The sequence below is a fragment of the Solea solea genome, chromosome 3 (assembly GCF_958295425.1).
Source record: "Solea solea chromosome 3, fSolSol10.1, whole genome shotgun sequence".
Taxonomy (NCBI): domain Eukaryota; kingdom Metazoa; phylum Chordata; class Actinopteri; order Pleuronectiformes; family Soleidae; genus Solea; species Solea solea.
The window spans coordinates 31534433-31558424 of record NC_081136.1 but is presented as its reverse complement, the minus strand read 5'-3'; the positions used below and the strand labels follow the sequence as shown (position 1 = coordinate 31558424).

General features: G+C 40.3%; 2 protein-coding genes across 3 annotated transcripts in view; one reads left to right on the top strand and one right to left on the bottom strand.

Annotated features, from left to right (window-relative positions):
- LOC131456601 (protein PHTF2-like) overlaps positions 1–17817 on the bottom strand; it is a 39676-nt gene extending 21859 nt beyond the window's left edge. The window contains exons 1-3 of one of the 2 annotated variants that reach the window (XM_058625072.1): positions 17626–17817; positions 11969–12029; positions 3117–3196 (exon numbers count right to left, since the gene is read on the bottom strand). In XM_058625072.1, coding sequence (XP_058481055.1) covers positions 3117–3161 — 45 coding nt within the window. In that variant the 5' untranslated portion in view covers positions 3162–3196; positions 11969–12029; positions 17626–17817. The remainder of the gene's footprint in view (positions 1–3116; positions 3197–11968; positions 12030–17625) is intronic. The other variant, XM_058625071.1, reaches the window with a different exon arrangement.
- Positions 17818–18555: 738 nt separating this feature from the next.
- Positions 18556–21045, top strand: LOC131456767 (transmembrane protein 60-like). Its single transcript, XM_058625387.1, has 3 exons — positions 18556–18661; positions 18942–19033; positions 19735–21045. The coding sequence occupies exons 2-3, from the start codon at positions 18950–18952 to the stop codon at positions 20050–20052; spliced, it is 402 nt and encodes a 133-aa protein (XP_058481370.1). The 5' UTR covers positions 18556–18661; positions 18942–18949; the 3' UTR covers positions 20053–21045.
- Positions 21046–23992: the final 2947 nt, after the last annotated feature.

The following is a 23992-nucleotide window of genomic DNA, read 5'->3' as shown; positions in this document are numbered from 1 at the left end:
ACTTAGAGGCTCTTTGAAGCAGAATATGTATCAATATATAATATATAATAGAAAAGCCGAAGAATATTCACAGTAAGACGCACTGATCCTGTGAATATCCACAGAGCTCATCCATGGATATGAACCGTGTCACTAAACGGCATCTTAAAATAGACTTTAAACCACACAAATAAGCTATAATCTCATGAAGTACAACTAGATAAATAGTTAAAGACCAAAAGCTCGAACACAACTATGTCCAGACTACCAGACTGTGACTCAGATCGGACTGTGTGGACACAGAAAGACCCGTCATATTAGAATCCATGAGCATTGAGACAACAAACAACAATGAGCAAACGTGACATTCTCTGAAGCTAAATGTCACACACACACATTCGACTGATTTTATGGCCAACTTCAACATCTAGTGGTTAGCACTCTTGCCTTTCGCAGCAAGAAGACCTGGGTTCGCGACCCGGTCGGAAACAAGGGCCTTATGGAGTTTGCATGTTTGTGTGTGCGTGACTTTTCTCCACTTTCAGACTGGCGACCTGTGCAGGGGACGTACTCCACCCTTCGCCCTATGTCAGCTGGGATTGGCACCAGCGACCCTTATGTGGAAGATAAAGTGGTAGCAGATGGATGGACGCTTGAAGCAGGTGGAAAAGATGGCATACTGATAAAAGACCAATGGAAATAACTGCCATTTTTATCACTAGTTTTTCTTCACCTGCTGCTTATGTCCGTGAACTAACTGCCAGCTTTCACTTTACAAACAAAAATGAGCATTTTATCTTACCGGGTTATTGCAATTTCAGTAGAACGTTTGCGACATATGTGAAGGGAAACCAGCTCTGTAACGAATCAGATGTGAATCAGAATTGGGAAAATGTGGCAGGTCATGTCAACAACCAGCTGAGCTTCCTGTTTGGCAAAATACAAACACTGCGTCACTCTGTGTGGTGCTGTGGCAGATATAGACTGTGTGGTTACACTTTGACATGGCACTGTGGTCGGGGGGGGGGGGGGTGAGAGAGATCGTACTCAACAACAACACCGTCGCAAATAAATCATGACTCACGAATAAGTGTGACTGCCTGACCAGAAATCTGAACCTTTTAAGAAAACCAATGAAAAAATGATGAAACATTTGTTGCCGCCCTCATAGAGTGACTCTGTTTACGGTATCCACAGCATTATTAAAGTGTCAGTATTCCCTGAAGATAATCCAGAATAGCAGGAAAAACTATTTAGACAAGTGAACAGCAGCAGAATAATCCGCAGCCCTCATTCTCACAGCATCTACGTTAGAACACAATGAAGCACCACTCGACGTGTTTTTTTTTTCTCCCACCACGCGAGGCGTGCCGTGAACCGGGAGCTCCATTTAAGAACCCTGACACTTAAATATTCTCCTCAGGGCCGTGCTTCTTTATTTGGCAGCATTTCAGGTGTTTGCTTAATGCCAAACCTCAAGGGACCTCACGCTCTCTATGACTTTGCCCTTCAATGGTTCTGACTGCGTTAATGAAACACATGCCTGACAGAGACAGTACAACTGTTGAGAGGTGAATAGAATCCTATTCCAATGACTCAAGGTCGTGACGTGTAAAATCCACAAACATGATCCTGAGCAGTGTTTTGTATTGTATTTAATTCAGTCAGGTAGTCAGCGGAAAATTAAGCTCTTAATTTGTTTGAAAAGCGAAGTCAGAGATAAAGAAGCCCTGAGGGGCGACAGTCAGATGGGTGTGATCACCTTAAAATGGGGATTTTATTCACTCATGACTCAGCAGTTACCATCACTAATGCACCTTTTCACTGACAAACTTTTAATTCCAGTCTCTTAGACTAATCTCACAGAGCTGTAGGTTTAGAGCAGGCATAATAACAGACTTAAGACATTTTAAATAAGCAAACTTTAAAAAAAGAAAGTGTTGTTTAGGGTGTAGGCAAAAGAAACTTCTCATAATTCATAATCAGCATAATCCCATTGCAGCAAAAGTGGTCTAATCTGTCAACCCGCTGGAACGTATTGGAAGAAGAATGAACTGTGATTTCAGACTTCCAACTGTGATTGGAAACTCAAAAACTGCGGAGGGCAGCATTGTACCTCTTAGTGTGAGGCCTGCTGGAACCAAGTGGAAAAAGAAGAAGAAGAAGAAGGAGGAGAGAAAGAGTGAGTAGAAAAGAGGCCGAAAAGAGACAGATGACAGAAGGACGGGTTTGTGAGGACAGAGAGACGGGCAGGCATACAAGTGTGTAAGGTGAGAGCTACAAGGGGAGCAATGCTGGAGTCCAGCAGAGGATCTGATATCTGATACGATGGAACAAGGAGACACACAACACCAGGCTGGTTTAAACATCGTGCAGGACAAATGACTCGACGATGCGGCTGCTACTGCTGCTGCTGCTGCTGCTGCTGCTGCTGCTAACAGCACTGAACTAGTCTCTGCCGAAAGCACTGGGTGAACAAACAGTCTAATCAAATATCTTCCTTTTAAAGGAAAGGGAGTGTTGAATCTGCAGCAGTGGTGGGATGTTTTTGCTTTTGCAAATTGCATAACATACCTTTAAAGTCAATTAGATGTGACCACCTTCACATGTATCGTTTGTTTATGCAACACATCTCTTTGCATTCATTAAATACATTTTATCTATGCATTATCAGTGTTTTTGATACACTTAAATACTGATAAAATCTGAAATAAGCCTAAATTTAAGCAACGCAGGACACCACACAAACTCGTTAAAGTCGACAGGAACTTAAAGTAGCCTGATGTCGGTGAATTGACAACTGACAAAATCCATGAGCTGCAGCTGAAAGATCTGTCTTGTGTTGTTCCATGAATAGAATTGTATTTGGAGTCTCTGGTCTTTGTGCATTTCATATACTGATGTGTACACTTAAACGTGTAGTCACACATGTAGACGGAGCAATATTCACTGACTGATGATGGACAAAAATAGACTTACCATCCTGGCAAATTCAAATTTAACAAACAGCAGCATCCAATGTGAACAGTTTTAAACCTTCCACTCAATCCTTATTTTCCCTTTATATGTTTGTTTTTTTTTTAGAGAAAAAATGCAAAATGCACACATGCAAGTCCAAGAAAAGAAGAGCATCTTACCTTTTTCTGGTACCACACCACAGCATCTTTTACTTTGGAAGCCATTTACATTTCCCTTCTCCTGCCTAGGGCATCTTAGACTGAAAACACAGCGAGAGAGAGAGGGAGAGAAGTAGTGTCAATGACGAGTAATGAGGCAAGAGGGAGGAGGACTTGCATCTATATACCTGGTAGGCAGGTGTGTCTTAACAACTGACAAAGGGGAGGGAGGAGGAACACGTGTGTTTATTCTGATTTACGTGAAGGCGTTCACTTATTCTCTCTCACACACACACACACACACACACACACATTTAATTCAGCATGTCATCTCCCATGACACCCACCATACAACATAAACAAACACGTGGGAATAATTACTACTGCAGTGATTGTGGTGTTGGAGCTGGATGATGTTTCTATTGAATCATAATCTGACACATACACAGACACAGTGTCATTGTTAATAAAGAATACACACTCTTTAACACTTCGCGTTTCTTCAATCTCTGTTAAAATGACTACATGGGTATATTGGTTCACTGCCTTATCCCTTATAAATAAGCAAGAAATAATATGAAGAGATTCAGTGAATAAAGGATAATATTTAGAAAATCATGTAACTGAACCGCTAGTTGCTGCATTTTCACTGCACTGGAAAAGTGGAGAGTAAATGTGTGTTGCATTTCAATGGAAACTTCAAGAGGGAGTCATATCCGCGTAAAAAATAAACCAAACAAAAACAAAGATGTCTCATTGAAACAAGCAGCAGCATGCGTTAATATGAATACTGCTGTCAAGTCAACGATGATGATGATGATTAATGACTCACTTTATTAACTGGATGTTTGTTCTTTGCTCATTAGCAACAGTTCAATGGTCTGGTGTAAGATTCCATGCAGTGGTCACTATACCATTATATTACCATTATATGATAACAATTGTGCCTGTATCTGCCATTTTGTGGCATAAATGTCTTCTACAAAGCTTTATTTCACTTAGGACAAGTGGCGTCGTTTGAAAATCAGAAGGTGAGAGTTCTGACTGACTCCCACCTTTCACGGTCGCCATTTTCAGAGTGATGATGAAGTCATCCACGAGTAAATAGAAGGCTCAAGGCCTGACCTCGTGACCGAGTGTGTTGACGTTAAAGACTTTCTTGAAAAATAATGCATCAACAACCGTTCTCTTGACAGTGTTTTGGGTGAGGCTGAGAATGTCTGAAGTACCCTTGTACAATCTTGACCTCACCCACAGTGTACACTAGGCTAGCAGTGTGTGTCAGTCTTACAGTCAGTGTGTTATTACAGCGAGTCGACTCCGAAACTGGATCTTCTGGTGATGGAGTAGATACGACGCTTGGTCATTGTGATTGAGTGTCAAAGGTATGCGACACCGACAATAACATAAAGCGGTTATTTTGTTCGCGCACGCACACACGTGAGTATCTACTTATATCAGTCTAATACAGTCAAAAACATGACAAATACCCTTATTTACAAACTGGTCACATGACTGCGGCTGACTCACTTACACCTCTCTTTACAGTCAACACACAGAATAAACAGGGGTCAACAACAACAACAAAACAAAATCAAAACAATAACAAAAGGCCTCATTTGATGACGTTGGGAAGAAGCGTGGGATCAAGGGAATTGTCTTGGTTTGGTTTTCTTGCGGTGGCAGAATGAGGAGCCATGACGAACACATTACATTATGACAAACACTGACAATGTCTGTACAATAACATAATATAAACACAACACACATCTAGTAGGACTGAGTTTGGACATTCGAGCAGAGGCGATGAGGCAAATGAGTTAAATAAAACAATGGTCCATTATAGAATTTAACATTTAATAATGAGTCAGTGCAGCAGAATAAGGAAGATGTGGTTTTTAAACACAGGGGACTAGCGGTGTGCCACTCTTTTACCCCCTCTTCCCTTTTGTCTGTTTCTTTTCCTCCACATAACATCAATTTCCTCTTCCTCCTCCACGTAAATAGAGCTTGTTTATACTAGGATTCTGTTATCTCAACGTGGCCCGAGAGACAATTTTAGCTGACTTGACCAAAATAATCCAGAAAATATGTGAAGAATGACGTTTATCTTTACCAGTCCCGTGATGAATTGTATCTTACTGTATTGTGTAGTTTTGCCGATTTAATCTGTGTTTTTAATATTAGTACCTACTTAAATATCACCCGCATAACCGGTTGAAATGTTACACGCGAACACTATTATCTTATCATACCGTTGGACAACACGGTGTTTATTTTTACTGCGTATGTGCGATTAAAATCCCCACTCAAAACTGAGACGAGAGTGTGGAAGAGTGCGAGAGTCTGGAGTTTGCGGTAATGGAGTCAGCACAAGCTGCACGTCAAGTATGAAGTTCCAAAGAAGGAAGGAGACAAAGGCTTTTACTGGAGTCTGACGGTGGTATTAAACACACACACGCACACGCACGCACAAACATTCTTCTTGACCACTAGCAGGCACAATACACAGAATTGAAAATACCCATTTCTTCTTATTTGAATGCTGAATAGATGCGTGCAGAAGTGTTGTGTGTATGTGTGAGCGGCTGCTCGTGAGCACAGGAGTGCGTGTACACTTTTGCCTCAGAAGGCAAGAGACATTTTTAGAAACAGGAAGACAGTCTTTTGCCCTGCCGTTGTCTACAATTACAATCATGACCCCTCCCTCCATCTTCAGCTGCTGAAACACGGACACACACAGATGCACGGTGCACTTGCTTTCATCTGTGACGGTGCAAATAAAACATAGTGGAAAGGAGAAGGGAGGGAACAAGAGAGTGGGGGACTGTGCTGGTTGTCCTTTTTCTATGAGCAGCGGTTACACAAGTAAATGAGTTCACATGGGGCAATAAAAGGCTTCGTACTTCAACTTAAGGGATGGTGAAAGAGGCGGTGAAAGAAAGGGAATAATGGACAGATCAAGAGAGACAACATATGGAGGGTGGAAAAAAAGCGAGAAACGTGCTCTGTCTTCCTTCCTCTGTTAACATAAACACTGACGCGTTTATTTGTCATTCACACGGGGAGAAAACGCCCCACACTGAACTGACACAGTTACCAAAGACACGCCATTTCCACAACTCAAATACAGATTCAATGAACCATTAGGCTTCAGGCGAACATGAATGCAAACAACAGTAGCACTCAAAGCTACCCCAAGGAATTTTAGCTTGTGCTACTTAGACATAATATGTATGCCTGTATAAGCTTTAGACGTGAACATACTGTACATTCCCAATATGTCTATAAATATCATCCATTAATATGTCCCGTGCAAAGGTCTTAAGGCACTGCCAGCTTTGTTGTTTTTATGTCTGTCTGGCGACTGACAGTGTTAAACATTAGCAAACGTTCAACGACTTTAATTTATACAGCATGTGTATGATATGCTCAAGCACGTCTTGGAATAATCCAGGCGTAGCAGACAATTTTCAGAGTACATATATATATTTTACTACATGAAATAGACGATTAGGGTTGTTGAGTGGGGGTCACACTAAATACTTGACAATTTAACCTATGACCTGGACCTTTAAGGACAATTTTAAACAGATGAGCAGCCCAAAGCGAGTGCTCTGTGCAAAGTTCCAGGACAGTTGGTAAGTTAGCTTCTGTTAGTGGTGAGTTCAAAATGCAAATTTTACCCTATGATACAGCATGGCACAGTACAAATACACATACTATTACACCCCTACTTTTCATAGTTCTATGATTTAAGAGATTACATCGCTGAGGTACACAATGAAAACAGCTTGTGGTCCACTTTTGCCAGGTGTTTTTGGGTTCTAAGGCTAATATATATCTAAGGCACATATGTGGACTCAACTGTACCAACGTGACTAAGTTGTAGTGACAAAGAGTACAAGTAATAATAATAATAATGTCCTCATGTTTGTGTTTGTGTGACGCATGCGAGGCATCTGCATAACACTGAAGGAATACAGTAGCATGTCACTTAATATTTGTTTGAATTGAATTTTCGGAAGAAGCGACGACCTCACTGTCGCGCAACCAACGGTAAAAACTCACAAACGGTGACATTGTGCAACCACAAGACAGCAATTGTCGGAACAACCAGACAATGGTCCAGACAGACAAGCCTCAGAGAGCGTCACTCCATCACCAGTGGAGTAGGCTCCCAAACAGCAAACAGCAGTGTTTTTGTTTTTACCTCTCTGAGACATTTCTGACACATGTAAGACCTTCAGAGACGGCGATAAGAAAGACAAGAAGATTGTCCCTGTTCAAAGCCTGAAAATCCCTTCATCATACCTCAGTAATGCCAACTCTGATTCACACACACGGCATCAGACACAAACACAGACACGGATTATTGCCTCATACGGCTACAGACACAAACAATTAGCTGGAAACTGCTCGGTTATTATTACTTATGCTGGAAAACATAAGATGGAGAAATAGGCTGGCAGTGGAAAAACACACACACACACACACACACTCGCAGTGTTCCCAAAATACAGTGTGGTTTGCTAGAGGGTATTTAGGGAACAGAGCCCAGACAACAGACACACACAGCTATTCTTAGGGCGCTGCAGTGACTTCCATTCATTTGGACAGTCTTAACATAGAATTATTCCTAACCTTAATCATAACTATCGAGTTAGATTAGTGTCAGTATTATCAAACAACACTTTTTAAAAAGCAAACAACACATATAGAGACAAACAACCATCCACTCACACCTACGGTCAATTGAGAGTGTCCAATTTGCCTAATCCCCAAACTGCATGTTTTTGGACTGTGGGAAGAAGCTGGAGAACCCGCAGAAAACATGCAAACTCCTTGCAGGAAGGCCCTTGTCTTGAAGCCAGGCTTTCTTGCTGCAAAGGCTAGAGTGCTAACCACTACAGCAACCGTGTGGCCCTAAATGTAATAAATGTATTAAATTTTATTTAATGAAGGATTAATGAAGAAAAAATGAAAATAGTTCTAAGTATCCAACGTTTGGACAGACAAGCTGTAAGGACAGCGACTTCAAGCCTGGGTCTATTTCTGGTCCATTGAGCTGTCGCGCAAACAAAAAGTAAATACAAATAAAATATAATCATTTTGAATGATTAATCGAGATTTTGCTCATTTTTGTTTCCTCCATTCATAAAGTCTTAAAAAGTGTTGCTTGCTTCGTTCAGTTAATTCAGTCATTTATTCCAGAAAAGGTTGAGTAGGTACTATTTTGTAGTGGAAAAACATCCTAAACTGTGCCATGCTGTGCCGAGGCGAGATGAGCTGGGACCATAGGTGGAAAAGGGCCAAAAAATACAATATTTATATTTTCAACACAGGAAGCTGAATTCATAGAGCTTTAAAAAATAATAACAAAGTAGCTCAGCACTACAAACAAAAAATGTTTTTTTCACACACTTACCATTACAAAGCTCGCAAGGAATTTAACATTGATGACAACCACCAACAAACACACACACACACGAATACACATAAGGTCTACAGCTCAGCCAAGTCTGTCTGACAAATGAACTGACCCATTTACAGAGAGAGAGAGAGAGAGAGAGAGAGAGAGAGAGAGAGAGAGAGAGAGAGAGAGAGAGAGAGGGTTGTCAAGTAAGACAGCATGAATTATGTAGGCCATTGTTTATGAGAGGGCTCTTTCTGTGACTGAGATCTTATGTATGTGTGTGTGTGTGTGTGTGTGTGTGTGTGTGTGTGTGTGTGTGTGTGTGTGTGTGTGTGATAGGGGCGTTGGGAGACAAGTGGGTGTGGTATGTGTCTTTGTGCGTGCAGGAAATTGTGGCGTGTAATTAGTGTTACTGTATGTCTGTAGCAGTGTGTGTGTGTGTGTGTTAGAATGTGAATGTGTCAGTGAAGGTCAGGGTCAGTGGTGGAGAAATGTGGAGGTTTGAATGCTCCTTCTGTGTGTGTGTGTGTGTGTGTGTGAGGTAAATTATAGTAAAATGATATTTAAAAACAAAGAAAGGCAGAGAAGAGAAAGACATTCTGATGAGACCACACTTTAAAAACTAAAAGTAATGATTGTTTTTCAGTGAAGTCCACCAAGACCTACGTTTGGTTTAAGACAATGGCATAAGTATGAATGTAAAGAGATTCAATTTAAGTATGTATAACTGTGGAAGGGTGAAGAAAACTATTTGTTTTGTTTACACAAAACGGAACACGATCACTCCTCCGGTTTGATTCCATGCGGACCGTCTTTAGGGAAGACGAGATGGAAAATTAAATTCCTTGGAAACCACTTTTGGCCAGCGTTGACGACATAGTTGCTATTTGGGATGAAGAAATAGGAAGTGCTTCTTAAAGAGCGAGAAAAAAACCCAACAGATTACAACATAGAGCTGCCTTATATGGTTAAAAAAAAAAATAATTTTGAGATTATTGTGACAGATGTTGCCATTGTGATACGATTCTTGATTGGTACAAATTATAATTTTGCATCTTCACCATCGTTTCTAACGGATTTGCCAGATTTTTCAATCATTCTTGTGTTGTGTTTAAGCCGCCAACCACAAGTTGGCAGCAGGCTTTTCTGTCATTTCACTCTCCCCCAACTGTTATTTCCACAATGAGAGATTTTCTTAAAATGGAGGTGAGGAGCTTGCTTACAGTATCCTTATATACACCGTAATGTATCATATCGTCATCCTTGTTAGCAATTTTTTATTTTTTATTCAAATAAATTGCAGGGTTTCCCCTATGGATATTGCACTTGGACGTATTGCAACTTTGTTTATTTCACGATTAATAACTGTGTGGACCTAATAGAAAATAGAGCTGCAACTAACGGTTATTTTCATAATTGATTAATCTGTCGATTACTTGCACAATTAATCGTTGTAATCGCTTGGTCCGTAAAATATCAGAAAATGTTAAAAATGTCAAATCGGTGTTTGTCAAACACGGAAATGACGATGTTCTCGAATGTCAAACCAAAATGATCGAGTTTCAGTGATTTCTTTGTCAAGTGGAGCAAAGACACGAAGAAAATATCCACATTTAAGAAGCTGAAACAATCAGATATCTTGTTTTGATAATGAAAAAAGCTTCAAATCGATTAATCGATTATCAAAATAGTTGACAATTAAGTAATAGATTAATAATCGCTTTATTGAGTAGTTTCTTTGAGCTCTAATAGAAACCATATAAAATAGGGCCAATTTAAATCAAATATTGTCCTGACCTAAACACATTATAGTCTACAGACCACAGAAAACATCTTTGTTTCTCACAGATCTGCACAATAACACCGGTAATCATTTAGAATATGTAATATCGCAAATTCAGTCAAAATAATCACAATTACATATTTATTCCAAATCTTTCAGGCCCTAATGTAAAACATAGAAGAGCTTTTTTATGTTTCTAATTCTCATACAAACTGGTGACACTTGAAACGTCGACGTCTAATGAAAAAACATGAGCAAGAGAGGAGAGGAGAGGAGGAGAGGAGAGGAGAGGAGAGGAGAGGAGAGGAGAGGAGAGGAGAGGAGAGGAGAGGAGGAGAGGAGAGGAGAGGAGAGGAGACCTCCTTCATGAGTCTGGAAACTCGTGATTAGTAACACAAGCTGTTCTCTCTCTCTCTGGGTGTTCTATATTTCATGATGGGTGCAGGTTACATTTCTAAGCCGGGCCGAGGGGGCACGTGTGTGTGTGTGTGTGTGTGGATAATTTGCATGCCTACAAGAAACGGAACGCCACACAATCAGTGATGAAGGGTCGGAGGTGACAGGGGGATTCTGTGTGTGTGTGTGTGTAATGAAGGGGTTGCAGGACGTGAGGATCATGTTTTCCTTACCCTATAGTTGGGATTCTCTAACAATCTCAAGTAACACCACAAAACCCTACACTTGACCTACACACACACACTGTGCAGCGAGGACTCTGCATTGACCTCTATTGATTTGAATCGACTTAGATTTACTTAAACTTAACCAAGTTCTGCCTCATCAGGACCAGGTTTTGGTCTCCATGAGGACTACAGGTCCTGACAAGGTCGGTGATTACACAAGTAAAACGGTCCAAACACACACTCACGCTGCTGTTCATTAGTTAAAAGGAGTCATGCGCGTAAAAGTGTGCAGCTCACATGGACGAGATACCGATACATACTGAAGGAAGAAAGAAAATGATCAGTGATCAGGCTCACAGACACACATTTAAAATGCTTTCATGACAAAACACAACTTACTCATCTTGTAACTGTAGTCAGGTGGTTGATCTAAATTCATCACATGCCAATAATCTAATCGGTTCAGTCGACATAGCAATCCTTCTTCATGGAACGATCCTTACTGTGGCTGCTTTATAGGACAGGATGTTTCTAATTTAGACTTTTGGCCGAACATCAATGAGCCATCCTTCCTGGGTCGAGTTATTTTTGGCTGACCAACATTTGAGGGTTTTTGTCAGATTTGTTAATGTTACACAGTCCAGTTCAGTCTAGTCTAGTTTAGTCTGCACACTGCAGGTAGGGCTGCAACTTACCATTATCATAATTGATGAATCTATTGATTGTTTTCTCAATTAATCGAGCACGTGTTAGGTCTGTAAAATATCAGAAAATGTTTATCGGTGTTTACCAAACCTAGAAATGATGATCTCAAATGTCTTGTTTAGTCCACAAACCAACTTCACACGAGTACACACGCAAACGCTGACCCTGCAGAGACACAACTTCTGTCATCGTGTGGGACACAGACAAAAGGAACAAAAAAAAAAAGCTACACTTCCTTTGTGAGAAGAGCACAAGAGGTAAACACAGGTTTTTTTTAAGAATGGGTGTGTGTGTGTGTGGGGGGTGGGGGCTGACAACAACTCAAAACCACACACGGTGAACTCACCTCTGGTTAAGGCCGTGTAGCAGACTAATGTTTCGTCCTCACAGCCAAACTGGATCAGGAGCTGGACATACAGAGAGAGAGAGAGAGAGAGAGAGACATGATGACATGTGACTTTCAAAGCATCAACAGCTGTCATGCACTCACCAGCCACTTGATTAGGTACACCCGTTCAACTGTTTGTCAACACAAATGTCGAATCAGGCTCCAATACGTGTCAGCAACTATATGCATTCAGTCACAGACATAGTCACAGTCGCTGAAGTTCGAACGCAGCATCAGAACGTGGCATGGTGGCTGGTGTCAGACACGACGGTGTGAATATTTCAGAAACTGCTGTTCTACTGGGATTTTCTTACAAACTTGTCTCTAGTTTGAGCAGAAAATGGTCAGAAAACAAAGAAAAAGAGCAGCAGTTGAAAATGTTGACTATATATAAGTTTAAACTTATATATATAAGTTTATATAACGTCTGTTAAACTTATAACATGAAAGTATGGTCAATAACATAACTTTGATTACACATTTTTCAGTTTTACTCACAGACTAACAGTGCATAGTCTGAAAATAGGGGGATTATTGTGGTTAAGTCTTACATGACCGCAATAGTTTGCAAGGTTTATGTTGAGGATACAGGGGAATCAGAAAATGTTTTTTTTTAACCCAGCCCTACATTTTTTGGGGTAATTATAGGTGTACTTTCTGTATTTTGAATGGCTGAAATACCTGATGTGTTTACTCTGAGGCCAACAAAAATAGCCTGGATAGTTGCAGTCAAACAAGGGAGGTAACCAAGAGGAACTTCACTCTTGTACTACTGCAGCAGCTAAATCATTAGCGCTGCTGCTGCTGCTGCTGCTGCTGCTGCACAGTGCCGACATGGCCGTCTCCAGCACAACACAGCGACAGTTTTTACACATCAAAAGTCGAGAGAAACCACACAGACGAGTTCAAGGCGGACTAAGGTCTTGTGAAAGGAACGAGGGACAGAGCTGTTCATCAAAACCACAACTGCAGCGGTTTGGAGCAAAAGCAACAGTAACCGGATATCAGCTGGCACTCGACAGTCAAATAAGCATTATTTTGGTTTTTCGTGGTACCTCAGAGTCTAGATGGAGATGAATGCACTGTGGAAAAGTCAAAAGTTCAATGCATTTACATTAAGAGTACACTGTATTATTGATTTCTTTTGATCTTTGCTATTACAAATCAACCAAAGATGAAAAATGAGTCGTTTCAAAAGAATATTCCATTTACATTCTTGTTTAAATTCCTGGTTACAGAGCCTTGTCTGATTTAAGTCTGCGGTAATTGACTTATCTGATTTGCTGAGTTCACTCTCTTAAATAGGAATAATCTCGGATTTCTTTGCTCCTCTATGAGATTAACGTGAACATCTTTACTTTGAGGAGAAAACGATTTTACAAGACAATTTGAATAATCAAGAAAATAACATAACTATGTCTACGTCTACTGCTGTAAAACCTCCTATAGGACGTTGTAATGTGATTAGGATTGTGTACATATTCTACATAGTGTAATGCAACTAATGTTAAAATACTTCCCTTCTCAATCTGATTATTGACTGAGCATAAAGTGTTCTAATTACCATCCACACACACATCCACACATTTTTTAATAATTTTTGTTGCCTTCTCAATCTGATTATAGCTCAGTATGACCTTACTTAGGGTCAGGGTCTTTTGGAAATTCCGTTTATACAATTAAGTCTTCTTTAAACTGTTCAGGTTAACAGCAAAATATTGCCGTCTACATATGAGCCAGCAACATCTGTGCTTTTTCTACCGAATAAATACCTATTTAAGATGAAATTGGTAGAATATTGATGTATTTACTTTAACTAAACAATCATATTTAGTACACTGCATGACTGGTTTGTCGCCACAAGTGTGTGACCTTCACACTTGGTTCTAAAATGGCTGTATTTCTATGGGTTATGTCAGTGTCTTGCAGGTCACTTTGCAGATTTAATAGTGTTGTGATGTAACTATCTTGCAGCCGATGATGTAACCAGCTCTGTAGGGAAAATCAAGCCGTGCAATGCAAACAGCACTGCCCGGAGGACTCCTCAAAGAGACAGACAGAAGGAGAGAGTGAGAGACAAGTGACTATAAAGAGTCTGTGGATGCTAACGCACACACACAAAGGGACATTCAAACCCGATGCAAAGCTACTCTGTGACTGACAAGTGCTTTCATGCAAACCGCTGACCAGACTATCAACCTTTGAGTGAAGGCTTAAAAATGTAAGGTTAAAATTTAACATGCCATCATTTCAGATTTCAAACGTGATGAGGCCTTATCATCTGAGAAACCAACAAAACCATGAACTACCCTCCATGAACTGAATGAAAGTTAATGAACCTCTGTTTGGTCTTCATTAACAGAAATGTCAAACCTGACTGAGGGAGTGTTTGTGTGTATACCGGCCTGGACAGGAAGCATATTTATTTATATATTATGCATACTATAATAGTTGGAGAGCTCACAAGCAAAGAGGTCAAAGAGCTAGCAGCAGCCTATTTCGCCAAGTATTTTAGTCATGAGGAGGGGTGGGTCAAAATATCGATTTGGTGATATATGGCCGTCCTTCCTCGTGCAATGCGATAATCGTTACATTTAAATAAATATCGACATTTTAATGAATAAGTTCCTCTAAAGGAAACAGTCTCACCGGACGATGCTACTTCATGTCTCCTCATGGTGGCGCTGCTCAAATGAATGAGGGGAAACTTGAGTGGAAATTACCTGGCCAAAGAAGAGGGGGTTTACAGCGGGATAATGGTGGAGAGCTACGTTAAGAGATGCACCCATCCATGTTCAATACATAGACTTATATGCACTTTGTTCCCTATGTTGCGAATAAATAGAGAAATCCTGCACTTTTAACTCTTCACAGACGTTGTCCGACAAAATGATTGTCTTGCAATGTATTGATTATCGCCAAATCGTCATATCGCGATATTATTGGTATCGTGGACCATCTATTCTATCGTATCGTGAGGTACCCAATACTGATACTGAGTCTGTGTTGCTGTTGCCTTTGTCATGACGTGAAACAAATCATTTTCTTGACGCGAGAATGTGACTGTGCAACATGAGATCCAAACACTGTTAAACTGAGAAACAAAGAGAGAGTCGTGTGGCGTTGAAGGGTGAACTCATCTGACAATGGTTTGAAATGTAACCGTGCCTACAGTCTTAAAGACATGCATAACCATTAACAGTAATGCCTAAACCTTGGCTGGGTCAGATCCGTTGTATAAACATGTTGTCTGTATCTGAAATTGCTGCCTTTGTGATCTTGCTCATTGCATTGTTTCAAACTGCGAAAAACAATTAAATGCTCAGCCGTAGTGTGCGAGAACTCCCAGGTGTGTCAGGTGTGAGTGAGGACAGTCAGACCGTATGTTATTAAAGGCTGGTAGGAATGAAGATTGTCACCTCTCATCTGTCAACAGCTAACAAACACACAGACCACAACAGGTTCCCTTACTGCTGAAGACCATCTACATTAGAAGAGACCTGCTCGGAAGCCCATTACAGTTTTTATATAACATCCAAAAAACCATGGCAAATCTATTTTTAAAAATGAATGTGTTGAAATCTGGTAGCTCTGTGTCACTGTTACGCAACAGTAATACTCCAGAGGCTCGACTTTGAGAGAAAAGGACTAGAGTTAAATATGAAATTACAGAAGTCCACACTAAACAGTGCTATCGGTGTCTTCAGGTGACACAAACATGTGAACATTCTTGATGGAGGTCCAAAAAACAGTCGAGCCAAAACCACATATGATCCAGCACTCGTTCAAATCGGAGGCGGAAAGATTTTCATAACAAATGTGTTCATCATTCAATATCTATATATAGATATAGAGACAATAGAAAGAAAACATTTGAAAACACTTAATTTAACCATCCTGTTGACGCAGTTAATTCATACAGGAATGACTGCTGGGTGAGTGATGACAGCGTTAGTCAGACAGTGGAAGAGACAGACTGGCTGCATGGCAAGTCATGTTGGATAACAACACGGTCTGATTAACTATGAGCCTGAACTCCTGCTGAACGCCTGCTGAAAGGCTGCGACACGGTGCAGGTCGAGGCAGCTGAAGGTCACAGAGCAGCTGACTGACACCAGTGACTGAGGCAAGTCCGTTAATCAAGTGGTTGATTGAGGAACAAATTAACTGGCCACCATTTTGTTGCTCGATTCACACTGCAAAGTTAAGGAATCATATGTGTCTTTGTCATACGAGTTGATTTACACAGCATCGCAGGCTGAACAACGGCAGAGCTCAAACTGAAACAGTTTCTATCTTCTCATGAGAACATGCCGTAACATACAATACATACAAAACAATAAATTACATTTTAAACCTAACTACACAGTGAACATCAAACTAAACCTTGACTTTAAGACAATATATAATGCAAAACTACAAAAGAGGATGAGGGCAGCAAGGCCACATTTGAACAACTAATAATAATAATAATAATAATAACAATAATAATAATAATAAGAAGAAGAAGAATCACAACAGGTTTGGTCCTCTGGCGCTTTCGTGCTAAGGCCCTATAAGAAAAAGAGAAGCCTGGTATCAAGATCTAAATTCTGGCATAATTAAAGTCAGAATTCTGAGGGGGAAAAATTGAATTCAGAACACACTTTTTAAAATAGTTTTTGACCAAAAACAATTACATGTTCAGTATGACCCCAGCCTTAGTAGTTGACAAGATGTAAAATTACTGTTTTGGACCGATATCAATATTATACTGGGGATGCACGATATTATCTGCACTATATCTGTATCTGAGCAAAATAAACAAGTGTGAAAGCAAACTCGGACCGGCTGAATGTTGCAACCTCCAACTGAACCCAGTCCCCAACTGAACCGAGTCTAGCTGACTATTAGGTGTGAAAACAACCTTAATGACCTCTGTATATAAATCGGTATTGGCCCAAGCACTACCAATATCGACAAACAAGAAAGTGGTATCAGTGGTGTAGCTGTCCATCAAAGGTCACAGTCAGTAGTGAATTAGCTGTTTGTGACAAACAAGTTTTATGAATAATTCATAATGATTTGGGGGGCAAAGGACCCCAGAGTCTACCCACACAGTAAAGGTAATGATGGTTATTTCATCTACAACAATGACAACATTCAAGTGACTTATGATGAAAGAAGCTACTCGAATAAAAGGCGAAAATGTTCACGTTTAAAGAACACTGGTGTCAAATAAGTCAGTGTGCAAGTGCACGACAGCGGGTCCGTGTGTTTTCACACCAAAAAAAAGAAGAGGACATGACCTGTAGCACGCTGTGAAATCACCTACAGAGGAGGCAGCTAATTTTAAAGCTACAATACATGTGGATGCGTTTTCACACTGTTTTCATGGTTCACTTCTCTCACTCACACACTCAAGAGAGGAAAAAGTCTTCCTCATCCTCCTCTTCCTCCCTAAGCTCCTAGCTCACGTCGTGCTACATGGTTAGCAAAGCTACCGGCAGCCACAAAGAGCCAACACAAACACACACACACACACACACACACACACACACACACACACACACACACACAGCTGCCGCAGTCATTGCAGTCCAAACACACCACGCACGAAAACCACTCCGTCTCACCTCAGTTTCCTCGCACGAAGACACACACGTAGACCCGCCGCCGAGATTCACAGACGCGGTTTAAGTCAGCAGTCAGTCCGCTCCACTGCTCCACGGTGAGGAAAGGGGGGAGATGTTCCAGCTGAGAGTCCGTTTCCTCTGCTGCTTCTGCCCGCACTGATATTTCTCCTTCACTGTAAAAACACACAACTCCAGCTCAGCACCGTAAACCACCATGTAAACGCGCCGTCACATTTTTTTAAGCCAACGCTCGTCAGCAACAACGAGCAAAGACAAGGTGAAATATTAATCATAAACATGTCACACCACAAATACAACCAAGCAAACCAAGACACAATTGAGTGCCTTTTGTAAAGCATAACCTTAGAGTTATACATCAACCCCAAAAATGATCTAAGGCTTCAAAAGAGCTTTGCTGACCTCTAGTGGACATTGACGTACACTACAGCTATTTACTCATTTTCAAATCTGAAGAAGAAATAATAATAAATGTCATTATTGGTAGAGTTTCAGATTTTATGACGAGTCATACTCCAAGTTCAAAACATCCGCAACTATTCTTAATCAAATATATCTACAGTGTCCTTTTTTAAGAAGTTTCAAATCGTCAGATTGAAGTTGTAGATATCTATGACAAACCCCATACACATGAATGGCAAAAGTGACGTAGTAAAAACAGAATAACGACAATCTGTGACGTCATTTTGACTAGTAACCACTGAATCACATATATCTGTAACGGTAATTCCACACAGTCAAACTTTGCGATTAAATGTTAAAAAAAATAAATAAAAAAAATAAAAAGCTTGTCATAGGCGCAGCAAGATTGCGTCTCTACACATACTTTACGGTTAGACCGCCGAATGATTGGCATAAAAATCATGTGACGTAAAGGACCGACGGACCAATGAGCTTCCGCAGTGGGCGGGACACACGGCGCATAACGGACCCGCAGACCTGCCTCTTCTGTCTGTAAATGATACAGTTAACGGACTCGTTCGCCGATTATTATGTGACAAATGACCACAGACGTGATGTGAGTATGAGAGTGAGACATTGCAGACTGGGAAAAAAATGCTTACGTTATTCATTTAGAAACGTTTCGAGGTGTCTTTTAAAAATAAACACCCGAGCGCTGAGCTAAATGCTACCAGGCTATCAGTGGTTGTGAGGGCGGCTAACTAACGATGAAGGATAGAACATTTAAAATTGAATCAAGACAATACTGTGCTTACATTTAATTTAGCAATTCTTGCATGTCTGTATATTCTTGTGTTGTGTTTTAATGGTGCATTTAAATGTGTGTGTGTCCACAGTTAGGGACATGTCTCTGGCTCAAAGGGTTTTACTAACCTGGGTCTTCACCCTGGTCTTCCTCATCATGCTCGTGCTCAAACTGGATGGGAAGGTAAGAGGGTTCAAATATTATACATTTCTGTTACATTAGCTGCCTTGTGGATTACAGTCTGTGCATTGTCTCCGCTTATATCTATCACAAACCTCCACCACTATTCAGTAATTGTGATTTAATTGTCAATATTAAGGTTATTCTTACCTTATTTTGTCTGTATTCAAAATGAAAGAAGCATTAAAGGAATCATTTGTGATGGTTTTATGACACATAACGTCAACAGCACTGACTTTGCCATCTCCAAGATCCATACAATCAATGTATCTCACCGTTTAGACAGCCTTTTTCAAATGTAAACATAAGTCGATAAGCAGTTCACTCTCCCACACCAAGGTCCATAGTGAAAATCTGCGTTTTTAGCTCTTGGGGACACAGGGGCTGCTCGTCTACTGCAACCTCATTACATCACACAGCCTAGGTTTGTGTCACTTATATAAACATGAACAAAGGACCTCAAACACCAAAGTCACAAAATAACACATTTGAATTTACCTAAAGGCCGTAGCAGTGGATCAGCTGTGATGTAAAATTCTTGATTTTCTCTATGGACTTTGGTGGAGGATGTGAGCAGGTCCACAAATGTCACTTTCTGGTCATAAAAAGGCTGTCTAATGATGAGATATCTGTTTTGTGTAACCTGCTCAAGGCAAAGTGAGACTATGACTATGAGAATGACATCATCTTCTCCATCCTTCCAGGTTCAGTGGAACTGGTTCCTCATCTTCCTCCCCGTCTGGGTCTTCGATGGCATCCTCATCCTCATGCTGGCCATCAAAATGGCCGGCCGCTGCAAGCCCGGGTACGACCCTCGCAACGGCTCCCCGGACCTGCGTCTGCGGGCCTGGTACCTGACGGCCATGCTGCTCAAGCTGGGCTTCTGCCTGACTCTGTGCGCCAAGCTGGAGAAGCTGGCCGACGTGAAGCTGACGTTTGTGTGCATCCCGCTGTGGACCATGTTGCTGGGAGCGCTGGTGGAGCTGGGGCTGAACATCTTCCCTGAGAGGAGGGAGGCCTGAGCGGGTGTCAAGAAATTGTGTTTGTACGACCGTCGCTTCGTGAACCCGGAGGACTTTGCTTCGACCCGGAGACCGAGACTCGAGTGTGAACCGAGTCCTTTCTAACTGCAGACTGTGAAAATGGAACGATACGCACTCAGATCTCGTTGACGAAAGCTGTGAAGGTTCTTGCCGCAGAGCTGGGACTCTGCATGTGAATCACAGAAACAAAAAAAAAAATAATAATAATAAATCAAAACAGCTTAAAAATGGCTGTATTTCTTTATAAAAAAGAAGGAAAAAATGCTACTGTGAAAAATACACTGGAAATAACTCCTTTGTTTTTATTGTACATACTTTCACACTACTGCTTTTGTGAAGAACGTCACACGGCCGGGAGAAGAGTGAACAGTATTTGCTGAATTTTGACTTTATTTCAACTGCGTAACTGGTACCAAATCACAGAGTGTACATTTTGGTTGATTTAAATGCTTTGTATTGTTGTTTGTTTGTATTAACACACCGGCACTTTTCCCCCTTTCCTTTTCATTCCTGACATGTGGCCAAATATTATTTTCCATGTTATTAATAAACTTTTACAAAGTGTTAATGGCAACGACGTAGATTGTCTGCTGTATTGTATTTTTTTTGTAGTATTTAAATCACGTGACGTACGATATGAAAATGTATTTTCCGAGGGTCCAAGGCCGTGAGGCGCTCATCTTGTAATGTACATAGCGATTAAAGTGATGAGCGTTCCGATAGAGACGGAAGATCTTATCACAGACAACACGCTGTACTTGAAGAGTGTTTGAGTACGAGTGCAAAGGTTGACCCGGTTCATCAGAAAACTTGATACCTGCAGTCTTTTTTTAGTGCCATCATGTGATTGTTCTGTTTGCTGCTTCAGTCAGACACGTTATTTTGCACTGAGCTGACAAGAAAGTGGAGGAAAAAAAGAACGTTTTTTAAGGTCGCATGCACATCTTTTAACAATAAATGATCGACTTGAAACAGCGACTCTCGTGTTATTTCAGAATTCACGGTGATTATTACAGAGATGGTGGGGTTAGTGACGTCGGAAGGCAGTAATGAGAGCACAAATTCACATCCAAGTGTTCTCATACGCACAGCGGGATCAAGTTAGCGTCGTGGTTTTGGAAAAATTCCCATGAAATGTTCCTGGAAACAAACTCTGTGCAGCAATTACAGGGCGTGTGAAGTGTTCTGGTTTGAATCCCTGTCTAACTCTCTGGTTAAGATTCAAGGTCAGACGTGACGCACCTACTACCTTCTATTATCGTGATAACTATGAATGGAAGTGACTTGGAAATCCGGTCAAACTCAAAAACATAGTCTTTGTGAGTTTTATTTTTAACGTGGAGCTGCATCTCTCCTCATGACTTATTATGATCTTATTAAATGAATTATTTATTTCACAAAAGAAAACATGTATCCTACGTGCGATCCCATCTTTTTTCCGACCACTGTAGCTGCACACAGAAGAATTATATTAAATCATGTTATTTAAGTCATCACAATAACATTGTCCCATGCCTGGTTGCAGTGTTTAGATCTGTGTCCCTAACTAAAGTAAATGGGCTTCAGACCTGACCAGAGGTGGAAAGTACTGCAATATTCAAGTAAAAATACCACTATGGGTACAAGTAAAAGTACTCAAGTTAAAGTAAGTAAAAAGGTAGCTTATTTAAAATTTAAAATGATGAGGACAGGATGAGGACAGGATGAGGACAGGCAAATGAATGATGAGGACAGGCGAATGAATGATTAGGACAGGTGAATGATGTGAATGATGACAGGACAGGTGAATAAATGATGAGGACAGGACAGGTGAATACACAAGGACAGGTGAATTGCCGCTAATTATGGTCCCTGAGTGAGTGAGAAAGTTAAAGCATTGACCTTTGACCCATGTTGACTGATACATTATGTGTTTACATGTTTTATTTTGTCAACACCTTTAATTTGTAAAGTTTTGCCTTTAATTAAAAAACAATTCATGTGAGATTTGTGTTCCCTTTTTGTACGACACAAGAACCTCGTTAAAAAAGTAACTTTGAGTAACTTTTACTCTGAGTAAATGTTAAACAAGCTACTTTTTTTCCTTTAACTTGAGTATATTTTATACCAGTACTTTTACTTGTACTTTATCAAAACAGTGATACGTTTACTTGAGTGGAGTATTTCAGTTACTCTTTGCACCTCTGGTGACGTCCGACATCTAGAGCAGCAAGAAAAATTTCCCTGGAGACTCTAAAAAAACAAATATAGAGAAACAATTTCAGAAAGCTTAGAAGTGAACACAGTTATCAGGATGAAGAGATCAAGCTAAAGTGTAAACACACCTTCATCACAGGTCGTCATCAGAAACACACAGACAAAGGAGGAGGAATACTGGGAGGTAAAAAGGGTCTGCGTGATGTTTTAATGGATAAGGAAAGTAATAAAAACCAAATATTAACTTTTTGTGGATGATTAGCTCTGATTTAAAACCTCGAGCAGTGACTCAGTCGACTCAAAGACTCGTCTGTCTCCACATTCATGTGGTTTTTCCAAGAATTCCCTCCAAAAAAATCCCATTCTTTGTCCCGGCTCCAGCTTCCTGCCACTCCCCTCCCTCTTCCACCCTTTTAAAAGGTCAGCTAAGACATTCCCACTGTGTGTGTGTGTGTGTGTGTGTGGTCATATTTTCATGACACACACACACACACATTGTGTTGTGGAACCACTGCAGCGTGATGTGTGTGTGTTGTCTCCTCGGATGTGACCTGGTAAAAATGCTGAGTTCATTGCAGTAGTAGACTGCAGTGAGTGAGTGTCTTACATAACAGGAATATACACTCAGTCCAGGCAGGTAAAACATCTGAGGGACAGATCGTATATGTACATACATACATACATATATATATATTTATATATACACATATATATATATACACACATATACACACAATTATATATATATATATATATATATATATATATATATATATATATATACACACATATATATACGAATCAGTGTTAAAAACAAGTGTTTTGTCTTAAAGCTGCTGCGGTTTGTACGTCATCGAACATGCACGGTGTGTAACCACGGCGACAGATTCAGACTTTTAAAAGCACCTTTTATGCTCATTGTTTTTGGGTTTCCAGGTCAAGTCTGTGTCATTTAATCATTTAATGTTTCCAGCCTTTAAAAGATGCAGCAAACACTGTTAACAACTTAAAACATGGGTGGTGTGTTAAATCGTCTCTGCTGCCATCCTATGGCCGAGAAGGGTTACTGCGGGTTCTTGAGTCAAACAGAGGGTTAAGATGGGTTTGAGCCTTAATGAGCTCTGTTATTGCACTTTCTTATGTATTCTTTGAATGCATTGTATGAATTATGACACTATAACATGGTTTATGTGTTTGCACTTTATACAGGTTCACCGTGTTCGGCTCATTAATGTGTCCCGTCCCTACGTTCAAAGTAAGCTAAATAAATAAAGTGAATAAACACATTTGTTAAACTTGGCAAATGTCATTTATTACCCTTCACTCTTCTCTGTCACTTATTCCTCTTTTGTAAGTCACATTGGATAAAAGTGTAAATATAAAAAAAATAATAATAACAAAATACTTTGCATCACAAACTAATAATTTGGCCCAAATGTAAATTTGACAATTTAGAATCACTGTAATTTACATTGACTATCATCTCTTTACATTCTAATATCTTCTATATTTGCACTGTTTGGCTTTTGACCCTGTATGAGATGCTGATTTTACCCCGTTTTTATTAACGACTTGTTTTGAGTCATGCTGTTTTATTGTCGGTTTTTAGGTCTTTCATGTTTCAATATTTCATTTTTCGCTGATGTACAGCACCGTGTTTCACCTGTTGTTGTTTTTAAGTGCTTTATATTTTCTATATTTATATTTTCTACATGTGTGAACA